Here is a 15,176-nt window from a genome sequence, read left to right on the forward strand (position 1 = left end):
TTGCAGGCATGTCAGATGAAGGGAGCGGACCCATGCCATGCTGCAGTGTGAGGCTGTGTGTCCGGCTGGGCCAGTGTCACAGCTCGCTGCTGCTGTGGGGTGTGGGTCCTGTTCTTGCCTTCCCTGTGCCTCCTGTTCGCTTGTGGGTTTGGGGTTTTTTTTTTCTTCCTTTCTGCTGCCTTTTTTGCCCTGTGAGTGGCCATTTCAATTATTAAGGGAAAATACTTTTTTGTGTGTGCTTGTTTTCACTTGGTTGACTTTCTCCTGGCTTAGTGTTGAATTGGCTCAGTGCAGGGAGCAGGGACGGACAGCAGGATGGTCCTTGGTTTTGGTAACGGCTCACTTGTAACATGCAGCGCCATCCACAGTATGTTCATTTGGAGCATGTGTTTTGACAAGGTGGGCCAAATCGATGCTGTACTCCGCATCCCGCTTGATTCCGCTCTGGTCACGGACGCTTTTGCTTTCCCACCCCCAGCTCTAGCACTTGTTTGACCACTTTCCATGTGGAAAGGTAAGATGAGCCCAGGGTAGGCAGGTTTATGTGATGAGATGCATGGGAGGAAGGAAAGGCAGAGCTGGGGCCATCTCTCTTGGCAGCAGTGAGCGGTTACGCTGGCTGTGCCTCTCTCCATCTCCCCTTTTCTCCAGTGATGCTTGAACCCATCAGTCAAATCTGAGAGGAGCAAATGCCTCCAAGATGATTTAGTTTCTGCAAGATCTGTGAAAGACCAAAAAGAGGAAAGACACCTCAGGTGCTCCCGCAAGATGGGAAAGGCTGGAATACGAACTCATGGTGTTGTTAGAGCCCAGAACGTTCATTTGGGAGAGATTACGAGTCCCAATTAGCAACAATCTTCACTGGGAGCTCACAGTTAAGAAACACAGTATGTTGTGATATCCCTGGACCTACTTGCTCTATTTTTTATTTTTACTCTGGCGTGGACTGGAAAGCTTTCTGTAGCTGCTTGCCTTTAAATAAAGACCATCAGCTTTACTCTTCAAACATTGTTAGAGGTCGCCTCTAGGCAAGTGTGGAATCTGTTTCCTGGTTTGGCTTCTTGGGCTTCTGAGGCTGGACCTAGGTCTGAGACTTGAGTCATTAGAACGTATGTATGGTAAGTGTGCCTTTAGACAGGTGAGTGTGGAGAAAGGGTGAGCGTAAGGTCTGTGTGATAGATCTTAGAAATCTTTCATGAAAAGACTTCGCCTAGCAGAATAAGTTAATTCTGTATGACAGACTGTTCTGGGTAAAAAATTTAGCTGGCATTGGAAGAGGGTGGAATTCATGCTTGCAGTTTGGGTTTATGGAATCAGGGAATTAGCCTGTGCTCAGGATTCAACTTCCAAGGTCATTACCAGCAATCAAGATCATCACCAAAGTCATCATTGGAGGTGGAAACCAGTTTTCATCCTTTTAGCCATGCTAAAAAGGTATCCCTTTGATGTGTCAGGAATGACTGAGCCAGATGTTTTCACCTGTATCTGTACTGTGAGAGGTAGCACTGAGCTGTTGCAAACAGAGAAGCTCAGAGACTGGAGATGAAACCTTCAGAGTTTATGGTATGGAGGTTTTTATTACAGCTGATGCTGGTCATTTTCATTATAAAATCTGCATCTCTTGGGCTGTTGGTGACTTATTTGTTCCCTGGCATTTGAGTTTCTTCCCTGCACTATGGGAAGAGAACTGTCTGCTGATTAACTGAATGGAGCATATTGCCTTGGGCAAACTGTGTAGATGAAGTGGCTATAAAATTTAAGACATTAAACTGGAATTGAATTCTGGCCATTGTGTGAACTGAGGGGCTGTGGATTATTGTCTTCTGTTTTTACAGAGGACAACTATACTAGATCATTAAAAAAAGACAAGTTTACAATAAAGCTTAATTTCTAGGCAGTTAAGTTTCACCTCAGCCTGTCAGAAGTACTCGCTGTGATATGGAGTAGAAATTTGATAATGTTATGGAGTCCCTTTTTCTCAAATCTGAGTTAAGAGTGAATGATTTATTCACTCACTTGAGTTTTCAGGAGATGCAATGGATTAATTTCACGATCTTTCCTACACATTTATAGCATGTTGCATCTTAGTTACGTGAGAACCACTGAATTCTCACACTCTCTTGTCCTAAGCACTGGATTTGAATTTTAAGACAAGGACTGGGGGCTCTCTTCCCTGGGACTTATGTTTGTCCAATCTGTAGTCAAATGAGGACCAGCTGTTTTGCTCCATCATCTGAATGCTTAGATCCAGGGGAATGCTGTGGCACGGGTTCTGCTGCCTGCTGTCCTCGGGGAGGCCCCCAGCACCCTGCAGCGCAGCAGGAGGTGTCCCCGGTGCGGGGATGCTCACCAGGGGAAGAGGTGCACTGACCAGCTGAAGAGATTTAGGGGTTCCTGGGTACTGCAAACCGTGGGGGTGGAGAGTGCTAAGACATTAGTTAACCCAGGGTTGTGGTTTTGGTTGTAGGGAGTTCAGAGGTAGCCTGATGTGTGTGGCTGAGGTTCCTCTTACGTCTGACCTGCTAAAGGTTTTGGAAGCTCTTGTGAAACAGCATGTTGCCTGTGATTTTAAGGTACGTGGTTATAAAAGTAGTATGTCTTTAATTTCCTTTAGAACATAAACCAGTTACGCAACAGCTGAGAAAAGATTTCTAATTTTAATAAAAGCCAAATAGAGACTTAACTACACCACAATGTCCTCAGGACGTTCATAAAGTTCTGGAATTCCTTCAGCTGCACAAGCAGGAATGCATAAATATTTATTGAAATTAACTTTATTGAAAATGTCACCTGTGTAACTGCGGGTGAATATAAAGGAGAAACTGGGGGTGGGCAGGGGAACAGCTTCTAACAGATAGGTTGTCCACTTTGGTATATATTTCTGGTTTATGACTAGCTGGTTTAATTTCGGTCCGTGCTGGCTGCTTCAGCAGCACAGCTTCTGCACGCGTAGTTCAGAAGGAACATCCAAGAGAAAATGAGTACTTCAGAAGGGAGATTGCTGCACCTGTGGCTTAATTGAATGGCTGCTGCATGAGACTGTGGATAAGCTGTTAGGAGTTACGCATGGTACTAAAAGGAAGGGTGAAAAATATGACCATCTGCAATTCTAAATGCTGCTGTGCAGGTTTTTCTCACCCATCTCTCGTAGTGATGCCAGAAAACAGTCTTAAATAAATTCATAGATCTCCCAAGTTTGAGCAGCTACTCAATTTTATATAAATTTTATTCACATTTTGTGATCTATAACTTGCGTTTATTTTTAAGAATCTCACTTTTGAGCAGTGTTTGAGGAACTTGACATCTATATTTATCCTGAATAGAGTAGGCTAGATACAGGAGGTTGTAGTCAACACCCAGAATTTATCACATGCTAGGTGTGTAACAGCATAAACCTCCATCTTTCATCCTAAAATAAGTTGTTTTAAAAGATAACGTCATGCTGAAGTTTGACTTCAGGAAAAACTTCTGCACCTTCTGCCCACTCCATCCCTGCGAACACAAGAGAGGCAAGTCTTAAAACATAAAAAAAACAAGCTGGGAAGCCTTCCAGTAAGGATGAAACCTTTTGCGGCCCCATTGCTTAAACAAAGGGATGTTAGAGGGGGAAATCTTGGAGGGTTCTGGCTGGGGCAGTATCACTTTGGGGGTGGGGGGTCAGGGTGGAAAGAAATAATTCAGCTAGTCAGGATTTGGGTTGTTTAAGTGTTACATGTAGAAATCATAACTATGTTTACTAAATATAAAATATTTAACTAACATAAAATATTTAAGCATAAAGTGCAAAAAAAAAAAAAAAAAGAGGGTTTTTTTCCTCATAGTTTAAACTGGGGAATTCTAATCACAGATTAGAAATCTAATTACTTACCCCTCACTTTATACACTGCTTGCTGCAGAGTTTGAGGTAAGTATAGCCACAGTATTTTGTTCAAGCCATGACTGGGCTGTAGTGTGTAACTACCTGCACAGGAAAAGATGCGTTCTTTTCTGCTCGATTAAAGTGAATAAGATGTAATGTTTAAAAGTGAAGCTGGCCTAGAAGTAAGTGTTGGTGGGGTTGAATTTTATTTCTTAATGGTGAATTTTACTTCTCGAGGAAAGTTTTATTATTTGACATAAATGATCTAGTATACTGAAACTAATGAGCCTAAATTAGACTGTCACAGAGAGGGTGGAAAATGTTCACTGAAGTAGCTGAACAAATCTGTGAAGGGCTGTATCTGTTCAGCTGCAGAATGTTCCTCTTTCACACACTTACCGTTTTTATTCTTATCACTTAGGTTTTTATTCTTTTGGGTCTGCACATAGGCAAGACAGTAAGACCATGCAACGCCTGAACCACCTGCTGAGGTACCCTCTACCCACGCTCCCAACGAGGTTTGAGAGACTAAGCAAAACACTTTAGAAATGGTTTGAAAAGATATAAAGTAACACTTGCTCTATGGTGCTGATTTTAATTCAGTTTTCAATTGGCTACAGTAGTGTTTAAGCCCATGATTAAAATCAAGCTAATACTTAAGTATTTCACAGACCTGGGGCTCTCCTTCATGGTAGTTTTTTGAAGTCTGGGGGCAGCTGTAAAAATCACAGAGGTAGCTCTGCAAGTGGGATAAGTTATCGGAGTCCTCTGGTGAGGATGTTGTCCCCTGGAGTTGTTATAAAACCCTGCCCCATCAGATTCTTTTATTTATTTTTTTTTTTAAATTGATGATTGCACTTCTCTTCAGTGCAAAAACAGAGAGAAGTTCCTAACTGCCAGCTGCCCGACGCTCATTTTTGTTAGCACTTGGAAAGAGATGATTGATTCATTGGTACAGTCTCTGTACATTTTTACAAATCTGTCTTTTAAACTTGTGGGTGGGTGGGTGAGCTTTTCAGCTACTTGTGAGAATTAAAATTACTGTTACAGTCCATTGCTTTGGTCGTGCACGCTGCCATGCCTTACCCAATGCCGATACCTGGGCCAGCCTGCAGCACAGCCAACTCGCTGCCGCAGCTCTTGGTGATTACTGTTGTCTGCTTGCTTGCCTGCAGTTACTCCCAAAGATCAGCAAATACTTTAAATCCTTGACTGTAGAAGAAAAAGCAACACTGAGTCCCTTGAAGGAGAGTTCTTTGTATACGATGACCATGGCCTGATAAAGCTGAGGCACACTGCTTCAACAGATCTGGAGTAAGTGATCTGTTTTTTTGCCATCTATGTTTGTAGTCGTTTGTATCAAATGTGTAGATGATTTAAAAAAAACCCCAAACAATAAACCAAAACTTGGTGTGAATTGCGAGTTGGCTGCATAAATCTTTTCCATATCAACTTACTGAATATTCATTGTTACTAAGTCGCTTAAAGCGATTACTTGTCTACCAGGTCTGAAACTTGTTCCGGGAGGATCGAATGTTGCAGCTGCACTGAACCTGATTGATTTCAGTTTGGTTCTGCATGGGTGCTTGAGTCCACCTGCATAGAAGAAATACATATATAACTCCAGTTCTAAAAAAATAAGATTCCATTTTGCAGCGTGTATGTCGAATTAAAGAGCCTGCTTGGACCCATGTTCTCCTAGGTAGAGGTGGGGCAGGATAATGAAGGTAGTGTTACTGTCAGTACCCGTACGCGCACTGACTGAGAGAGGCGGAACTGCTGTGTAACAGCAGGGAAGGTGCAGAATCCAATTAAAGCTTTTAATGTTTGGGTTTGCTGATGGGTTTTGCCATTTCAAATGTTATACTTGCAGTTCATGTTTGCCTATCTTTGTTACTTGGTAAATTTTAAATTGTAAGAACTGGAGATGGCTTTGTAGGTTTTTTACAAAATTTCATACCTGTCTTCAGCCAAGTGAGATGGAAAGAAGGGATTAAGTTGAACTTCATGGTATTTTAATGATTTTTTTCACTGCTGTGGATTGGTTTTGCTCCCTGTAGTCTCTGTCGTTTATTGCATTAGCGCTGCAGTACAATGTTGGTGGGGGATACTGTTTTATGAACTATGGTGTCTCAGTGTTGCTGAAGTTGTTCATCATTTAATACAGCCTAATTGATGCTACTACAAACCATTCCAAAATAATAAACCCCCCCCACATTTCTGCTTTACCTGGGTGAAGGTCACTTCGTCTTTAGTGAGCGTGTAAAGCCAAAGAAATACTTGATCCGTAGCTTGTAAGAGGGATATAAGCAGAAGTCCTTTTCTATGTGAAGAACTCAAGGTTTAGGACTGAAGAATAAAAGAACTGAAAGAGTTTCATGCTGCGAGGTGGTTCAGAGGTATACCCTTTTTCATTATATACTATGTTTCAAAAGTTACCAGTCAGTTATTTTAAGCTCATCAGGTTTAAACTTTCCCTTTGTTTTGCCAGCTAGATAAAAATTATTTTTACAGAACATGGCTTTAAATGCTTCCTCTGGAGCACTGTAGGTAAAACATTACTTCCCCCTTCCCCCTCCCTGATGAAATATGGACTTCTCTAAAATATTTAGTGGTTGTTTTAATTCTGCTATTGACCAGTTGCTTCTATGTGAAAAGTCCCAGAAACGGTTTAGTACTGCCACCAGAGCCACTGGCAGCTGGTTTAACGATTCCCCTGACTTGTCCCATGTGGTTTGATGGCTGCATCTCGCCTGGGCCCGCGGGGTGTGGGTGGCAGTGGTGTCTCGGGCTGGGGTTTCTCCCCGCTCCCCTTGCTGCCACTCAGCCCTGCACAGCTCTGTGGCTCGGAGGAGCAGGCGGGGAGGTGTGGAGCCCTCCTGCTATGGATGTTACCCTTCGCTTTGGGGCTGGAAGGGGCTTACAAGCTTTGCTGAAGAGGCAGCTTGGCTGTTAATATCCCTCTACAGAACCTGGGAGGAGTACAGAAGGCTTTTTGATAAGTGATACAACGATTGCTTTACACATTTTGCTCCTTTCCCCTACTTACTGTATTCTCCTCTTCCCCCTTTGTTAAATAGTGCTACCGGAGAAGATGCACACCACCAGGTGCATTTGTGCTTTATCTGCTCTGTGAGTGTACAGGCGCGTGCTCCAGAGCCGGATCCGTGCCACTGGTGTCAGTGTCAGCCGCTGTGGAGGGATGGGCCGGTGCCTGAGCCAGGTGCAGCCCTCCTGCAGCTCCAACTGTCACCGGCCCTGGAGGTGGCTATAGGTATCCTGCGGGCGGTGGGAAAGGCTACGGCGACGTGAAAGCTGCCGGCTACAGAAAGCGAGGGATGGGAGAGAGTCACCCGATGTTTGTCACTCATCATCACCCCCTGCCTGCTCTGATCTCCCGCGGGAGCAGGGGGGAACCTCGGGGAGAGTACCTTGGCACAGCGGGGCCTCCGGGCATTGCCCCACGCCCCGCAACCGGCCCCCGCACCGCACTCGCTGCTTGTGACACCGTGACACCGTCCCGGGCCCTGCCCGCCGCAGGGCGGCTGCGGGGGCTGTGCGGTGCGGCGGTACGCGGGGCGAGGGCAGGCGCGTGTGCGCCGCAGCGCCAGCAGGTCCCGGCCGGGGCGTTTGGTGGTTTTATTAATGTTCTCGGAGAAGTTACCCGAGGGCCTTCCGAGAAACCTGCGCTCCGGCCTCTTGCGGGCTTCCCCGGCTGTCACCGGCCGCGGCTGTCACCTGCCCCGGAGGCAAGGGCAGGGCTGACCCCCTCCCCCCCCCCCTTCCAAGCGAACTTGTGCCGCACACCGGCGCGCCGGGGCCGGGTACCGTAACCGCCCGGCCGCTACCGGGCGGGGAGGGCCGCACGCTGCCTCATGGGCGCCGCCGCCGCGGGGCGCACCGGGCCCGGCCGGGCACTGCGGCGGGCGCGGGACGGCGGCGAGAGCGACGGCGGCGGCCGCCAATGGGGGGCGCGGGGCGGGGCGCCGCCATTTCGGGATGCGCCGCGGCGGCGGCTCCGTGCGCGGCGGAGGCGGCCGGGGCTCGCCCTGCTGCGGCGCGGGGCGGGGGCGCCATGCGCGCTGGGTCCCGCCCCCGCGGCCGCGCTGCGGGGAGGAGCGGAGCGCGGCACCGCCTCGCCCCGGCGGCCGCCGTGAGCTGGGCTGCGGCGGCGCCCGCGGCCGCTCGGCGATGGCGGCGCGGAGGAAGCGCGGCTGGCCGCGCGGCTGCTAAGTAGGGCAGCGGCGGGGCGGGGGCGGCGGCGGGGCCGTCGCGGCGGCTGCGCCATGCGGGCCGGGCGCGGGGGGCCGGCCGGGAGACGGCGCCGGGGGCGGCGCGCCCTGCTGCCCGCCGCGGGCCCCGGGGCGCCGGGGCGCTGAGCAACAGTTGGCCCCGCCGCCGCCCAGCATGAAAGTGTGCCGGCGGAAGGCGCTGGCGCTGTGCTTGGGCTACGCGCTCCTGCTGCTCCTGGCCGCCCTCAACCTGCTGGAGTACAAGTGGCGGCGGGAGCCGCGGCACTGCGGGGAGCCCCCGGCCGCCCCCCGCCACCGGCCCCCGCCGCCGCCCCCGCCGCCGCCGGCCGGCAGCCGCGCTCCGGCGGGCGCCCGGCGGCAGCTGGTCTATGTCTTCACCACCTGGCGCTCGGGGTCGTCCTTCTTCGGGGAGCTCTTCAACCAGAACCCCGAGGTCTTCTTCCTCTACGAGCCGGTGTGGCACGTCTGGCAGAAGCTGTACCCCGGGGACGCCGTCTCGCTGCAAGGGGCGGCCCGCGACATGCTGAGCTCCCTGTACCGCTGCGACCTCTCCGTCTTCCAGCTCTACAGCACGGCGGGGGCCGGCAAGAACCTCACCACGCTGGGCATCTTCGGGGCAGCCACCAACAAGGTCATCTGCTCCTCGCCCCTCTGCCCGGCCTACCGCAAGGAGGTGGTGGGCATGGTGGACGACCGGGTGTGCAAGAAGTGTCCCCCGCAGCGCCTCAGCCGCTTCCAGGAGGAATGCCACAAGTACCGCACGCTGGTCATCAAGGGTGTCCGCGTCTTCGACCTGGCGGTCCTTGCCCCTCTCATGCGGGACCCGACCCTGGACCTTAAGGTCATCCACCTGGTGCGGGACCCCCGGGCTGTTGCCAGCTCCCGCATCAAGTCCCGGCACGGCCTCATCCGGGAGAGCCTGCAGGTGGTGAGGAGCCGGGACCCCCGCATCCACCGCATGCCCTTCCTTGATGCCGGCCACAAGCTGAGCGGGAAGAAGGAGGGGGGGGGCGGCTCGGACTACCATGCCCTGGGTGCCATGGAGGTCATCTGCAGCAGCATGGCCAAGACCCTGCAGACTGCTCTGCACCCCCCTGACTGGCTTCAGGGCAACTACATGGCTGTGCGCTATGAGGACCTGGTGGTCGAGCCCATCAAGACCCTGCGGCAGGTGTATGGCTTCGTCAACCTGGCGGTCAGCCCGGAGATGGAGAAGTTTGCCCTCAACATGACCAGTGGCCCCGGCTACTCTTCCAAGCCCTTCGTGGTGTCGGCCAGGAACGCCACCCAGGCGCTGAGCGCCTGGAGGACTGCGCTCAGCTTCCAGCAGATCAAGCAGGTCGAGGAGTACTGCCACCAGCCCATGGCCCTGCTGGGCTACGAGAGGGTCGGCAGCCCCGAAGAGGTGAAGGACCTCAGCAGAACGTTGCTCAGGAAGCCGCGGCTGTGATGGGGCAGTGGGTGCCCGCCGACCGCCCTCACAGGCGGCTGAGCCCCGCCGGGAGAGGAGCCGTACGGCTGGCTTGAGTGAGGGAGGGAGCTGGGAAAAGCAACCTGGTTTCCGATCTCCTCCAAAGACTGCTGAAGGGTAACATACAGTAATGTAACGATTTCTTTCTTTCTATTTCCCTCCCCTTGCCCCTTGCATTGGGTTAGATGCGATTAAAAAAAAAAAATCAATAAAATGGAACTGAAAATGTGTGTTAAGCCCCTTTTCCCTTCTCTAAAATGCTAGGCAGTGATTCTGTACCAAAATCTTGTTTGTGGAGTTCTTGTGGGTTTGAAGATGGTAACAAAAAGTCTTGCACAATTCCTAACACGTCTTTATCTCCCTTAGTGCGGAGGGGTCGCCCTTGGAAAGCGTAATGCCGAAAATCAGACTTTGTATGAAAGCGAATGTTCAGACATGATAGTAATAAAAACCCCCACAATAAATGATATTCATTTTTATAATTACCTCAGTTGTTTGGGAATTACAGTCTTGCGTATGTACAGCTTGAGGGGATGCTTGCTTAAAATAGCAGCGTGGACTTTTTAAAGGGTATGGGTGGAGGGCTGGAGTGCAACATTTGCCGTGTTCAAAGATTAGGAGCTGCTATCGCAGAAACAAGTACAGATCTCACAAATGTAGTGCAGGTTTTACGGCTATGTTAAAGCAGGTTTCTATTTAACTATTGTCTCTTCTGTTGTATTTAAAAAGTCTTTCAAGTGCCACTGTATTAGTGTCCTGAGAGTTTTAAAATGTTTGCCATCACAGCAGTATTTATTTTTGTCTTGACATGTATGTCCAGGAGACACTAACAAATAGAAGTGGATCTACATCGTGACAAGAAGTGCAGGATTAAAAAAGACATTTATCATACTGGAAACATTAGCATGTATGAAAATGAAAATAAAGTTATATATATTATATATATTATATAGTGCTAACAATACATAAGATATGTAAGATATTTCTTGACGTTGGTTGGTAACAGGCATAACAGGGAAGCTTAGAAAAAAGCATAAAATGATTTATTTTTCCCCTTTGTCTAAGTGTCTGAGGGTATATTTATGTACGAGGAGGGAGGAAACGTACAGCTGTGTGTTCGTAGCTATAATGGAGCTTTTACAGAGTCAACCTAGCGTTTGATTTCAGAGCGCTGGCTAGATACTCATTTCTTGTGAATTGTCATTGCTCTACAATGGAGCCAGATGGTGGTCTGGCTCTTTCTTGAGAGCCTGGCCTAGAGACTTTGTCCCATTGTTAAAACTTGATTAAAAAAAAAAAAAAAGAAAGAAAAAAAAAAGATTTTACTACTACTGCTTTTATAATTTCCTTGAAAAAGTCCCAGTTTATTAAAGGTTAAATGGTGTGTTGCATATTAGAAGTGCAGGCACCTCAAGTAGTTTTTAATCTTGGTGGTCTCCGATGCTCTTTGAAGGCTCATTTTGGAACTTGAGTTTTTAAACAAAAGTGGTTTTGCCAAACTGTTCTCTTGGGAGACTATAGACTTTTCTACAGGAAGTACATTTTACATTGCCTATTTGAGTGTTGTGCCTTCAGAAAATATGAAGAGTATGCGTAGGAAAAAGGAAATTGATTTGTGAAAATGAATTTATATAAACAGGATGCTGATAAGTGTGTGTGTGTGTGTATGTGTGAAAATTTTAGTGATGTGTAATATGTCTATTTCTTGTATTAGTACTTTTAAGTTAAACAGGTGATAACTGGCTACTAAGCTATTTGAGTTCTTGATGAAATTTTGACATTAGATGTTGAACTTACCCTGAAAAGGAAACACATTTAATAAACTAGTTAAAAGATTATTGCATAAGGTTGCCTATACACTTGCTGAATGACTACATTACACATGTCCGTTCCCTCCGTTCATCTTCACTATCAGTACAAATATCATAAATAGTACCTATTGATGGGAGATCTTATAATTGACCTATTAGGACATATTCCCATATTCCAGATAGCAGTGCTAAAAACGGGAGGGGTAGTTTGGTATTTAAAATACAGATGAAGGTGGAATGAGGTGTTTTGTGTTGTCACTGTACGTATTCTGATGCAGTGCTGAGTGTATTTCAGATACCTGGGTTTGGGCTGTACCTGTGGGGTTTTTTTTCCCTTTTTTTTTTTTTTTTTTTTTTTTTTTATGCCAGTGTGTCCTGGGGCAGTACTTGAAAATGTGATCTCATAGAGCATGTTGCTTGCTTTTTATCCGTCCGCTGCTTTATGAAGCACCCCTGCTGCCCGCTGCACGGTCCCGTCTGTCTCCTCGTAACAGCTGTGTGTGTGTTTGCCCATGGTGCTGTCGGCAGGGCGAGTGGGCTGGGGAGCTGCAGAGCCTCTCTGCAGAGCGGGGTGCTGCGAGGGGCAGTGAGCCCAGCTTCCCCTCGGGGCTGGGGCACTGCGCCGCAATTTTGCCTCCCACTGTCTTAAGTCTGAAACTTTGCTGTCGTTTCTAAATGGGGCTTTCTCATGACAGCCTGTTACAGCACAAGCTCTTTTGATTTTGAGGGCTGAAGCACTGTCATGTGTGTGTGCAGAATTCCTTGGTCTCTGCTGGGAAAGTTTACTGGGTGAGTGAAGTGAACAGGAATTAATTGCTTCTGTGGGTGTGAAATAGATGAGCCTGATTGACTTAGCTTCCAAAAATCTCCTTTGGATTCTAATGATACTAAAAAGCTCATCTCGTTCTTCAGAGAGCACTTACTGCTTTTCTAATAGTGGTGCATTGCAAGCATCTGCTTCACTTTACTGATACGAAGAATGGTGTGCCAGTAGAGTTACAGCATCTGAATCTGGTCCATAATTTGAGCTCCACCTACTACATTGCAGCAAGGAATTACCCAACATACTGTACAATTGTACCTGGGCAGGTTTTGGTGAACAGAAGTAGTAATGCAAAGCTCATTTTGTGAAAATGAAGGACTGCAATTTTGTTGGGGTAAAGCTTCAGGACAATGAATGGGACTCTGTAAATTGCTGGCAGGCTAAGCCCTACATTTAGTGATGCTCCATTAAAAAAATAAGTATGTGAACAAGTGGCAGTTAAAAGAGGCCATTCTTAGTCCTTTATTCTATTCAGAAAAGAAGATTAGAGGAATTAAAAAAAGCCAAACGTAGTTAAAAAAAATGAAAAAGTTTTAAATGTGGGAACTTGCAGAGAAAAATAGGATATCAGAAACATTATGAACAAAGAAGAGGGACATCTAGCTGTGGCTGGAATACTTAAATAATGCTTGACTCTCATGCTTAAAAATAGTGCCTAGGTTTGCTTTCTGTCTGATTTAATAATTACACTGTGCTTCTTCAACTGAAGTTAATGCTTGTATTAGTGAAGAATCAATAGCATACACAAGGTACAGGCTGAACGAAGTTGCACTGAACCGGGAAGGAGACTGTTCTGAAGACTTGACATGTTGTTTCGATGGAGGAGAAAGGCCGGTGTGCAACTACGTGGTGTTTGCTGCTGTGAACAAAACCAGAAAATTGTGTGAGTATTGTAAATGGTAAGGATCACTTAGTGCATGAAAACACAGGAAAACCCTCTGTCCTCCACTGAATAAACTTAAAACACAAGACGTAAAAGTGCGCAAGTTGCTGCAGCTAACCTAAATGCTGACAATGAAAAAAATGGTTAGATAGAGTATCTTTCGGTCTTTCTAACAAAAGGAGGAAGTTCTTCATTTTTCTGATCACTTTGTAATTTGTCAGGTGTTAAGCTTCATGCCCGGCTGGGAAGAGGAACATAACTGACTTAATTGAAAACCACAAACCTTGTTTTTCAGTTACAATTTGAACTCGGGTCTCTGGAGATGAAATGTTGGTTATAATAAATTCTGAAACAAGTGTTTTTCATCCTATAGGCCGTGACGAGAAGAGTGGGATTATTCTTTATTTCCCCCTTCATTTCTAGTTGCTGTGGTGTGTTTTAAGTGCCCTTCAAAGTGAAGGGTGTTTAACATGCGGTTTTCCACACTGCGTGTGTCTAAGGGGTGGCCTTAGAGCCTGTGTTTCAGTTTTGGTCCTGTGCATCCCTTTAAGTGCAGGCACGGGTCTCTTTGGAGCGGTGAATGCCAATTGTGTCAACTCGTGTGGGGCTGCTTTAAGTGAACAGACTGAACGTCAGACAAATGCTGCCTATGTTAGTTACTTAATCAAACAGATCAAAAATGTTCTTATTCTAGTGCCCTTTCAATTAAGGGTGTTGTACCAGGATAAATATTACTCTGATGGAGTTATGCATATGAATAAAGCAAGCAGATTTAATTTGGAGGCCCTTAAATGAGCGTGAGACTGCTTGCCACTGACGTATCCGACTTCGATGGTCAGTGCTTTCTGCTAGTTATCCTGGCAGTCATTGGATGTGGTTTACATTTTGTAGGAGAGCTCCTGAGCAAGATCTTATGAGAATGTGCACATGTTCTAAAATAAAAAAAAATACATTGAATAACTTTTCAGCAATATTCATTATATAGCACACATTTAAAGTAATAAATAAGGCTTGTCTGGTTTATTTGGATTCACTGGTATCAAATGAGTTCTGTTAATGTGTTTAAATAAAAGCTCTTGGCTGTCAAGACATCCATGATTCTTCACAGAAGTTAGCAATTCTGCAAAGAAAATGCATAGATTCTGTACAACACAGACTGTTTTGACTTTGCAAGTTGGAAAATTTCGTTGTATTTATTTTTTTTGAGGCTTGGAGTTCCCTGCATCATGAGATCATGAAAGGATCACAAGAATGGGTCTGTATTATTGAGTGTTTAGTGTTTGGATCAATGCAAATCCCATGAGAATCAGTGTGAAACATAAGGTGTCTTCACTTGATGCAAGAAGAGCCGATGTTCCTCGGACACATCGATACCATAAAAACTATGAAAAGAAATAATTCATAATATAAATGGCATTGCAAATAGGAGAACTAGGATTAAAGAATCATATGCTTCTGCAGTGAGACACAAAGCTGTAAAATACATGTAAAAATACATGCCATGTTCCTTCGCAGAAGAAAATTTTGTTTTTAAGGGACACCTTTACACTCACTGATGTGGGTGAGATCCCTGGTGTCCACTCTGGTGTCTGATACAGGAGTATGCTTGTTACAAACAGGGTGGTGAGAAGGGAATTGAGGTTGAGCAGTACCACCTCTTTGTTCCTATCAGCTATCAGAGAAGTTGGTGAGTAGCCAGGAGAGTCTGCAGGTCTTTTAGTATGAGGTACCACAAACTTGTGTCTGGATATACTGGCATTGTTCTGATGGGGTTTGAATGAAAACAGGACTTTCCTGCTGAAAAACAAGATGAAAATCAGGCTGGAGGAACTCCCCAAATGAAAAATGATTAATACAGCAGTCTGAACAAGGAAGGTTGGTAGCTGCTGCTGAGCAACCCGTTTCTAATGACGCTGGTGGAAGCTGAAGTTGCTAACTGGAAGGGGCCCTACAGCTGCAGCTTTAAGGACTCTGAAGATGCTAGTAAGCTTTAAGTGGGGTTTTCAGGAATACTTTCATGTGTCATTTTCATTTGAATGGGAATATTGTGTAGGAGTTGGTGGGAGTTACATTTCA

General features: G+C 46.7%; 1 protein-coding gene and 1 non-coding gene across 2 annotated transcripts; both read left to right on the forward strand.

Moving 5' to 3' along the window:
- The first annotated feature begins 2,288 nt into the window (after positions 1 to 2,288).
- LOC102049257 (uncharacterized) lies at positions 2,289 to 7,387 on the forward strand. Its single transcript, XR_008734468.1, has 3 exons — positions 2,289 to 2,573; positions 4,281 to 5,173; positions 5,366 to 7,387. It is a non-coding gene; the product is annotated as an uncharacterized LOC102049257 (transcript).
- A 584-nt stretch (positions 7,388 to 7,971) lies between these two features.
- Positions 7,972 to 10,901, forward strand: CHST2 (carbohydrate sulfotransferase 2). Its single transcript, XM_027811897.2, has one exon. It carries the CDS (start codon positions 8,267 to 8,269, stop codon positions 9,560 to 9,562), a length of 1,296 nt encoding a protein of 431 aa, XP_027667698.2. The 5' UTR covers positions 7,972 to 8,266; the 3' UTR covers positions 9,563 to 10,901.
- Positions 10,902 to 15,176: the final 4,275 nt, after the last annotated feature.

This window comes from Falco cherrug, chromosome 11 (genome assembly GCF_023634085.1).
Source record: "Falco cherrug isolate bFalChe1 chromosome 11, bFalChe1.pri, whole genome shotgun sequence".
Classification (NCBI taxonomy): Eukaryota; Metazoa; Chordata; class Aves; order Falconiformes; family Falconidae; genus Falco; species Falco cherrug.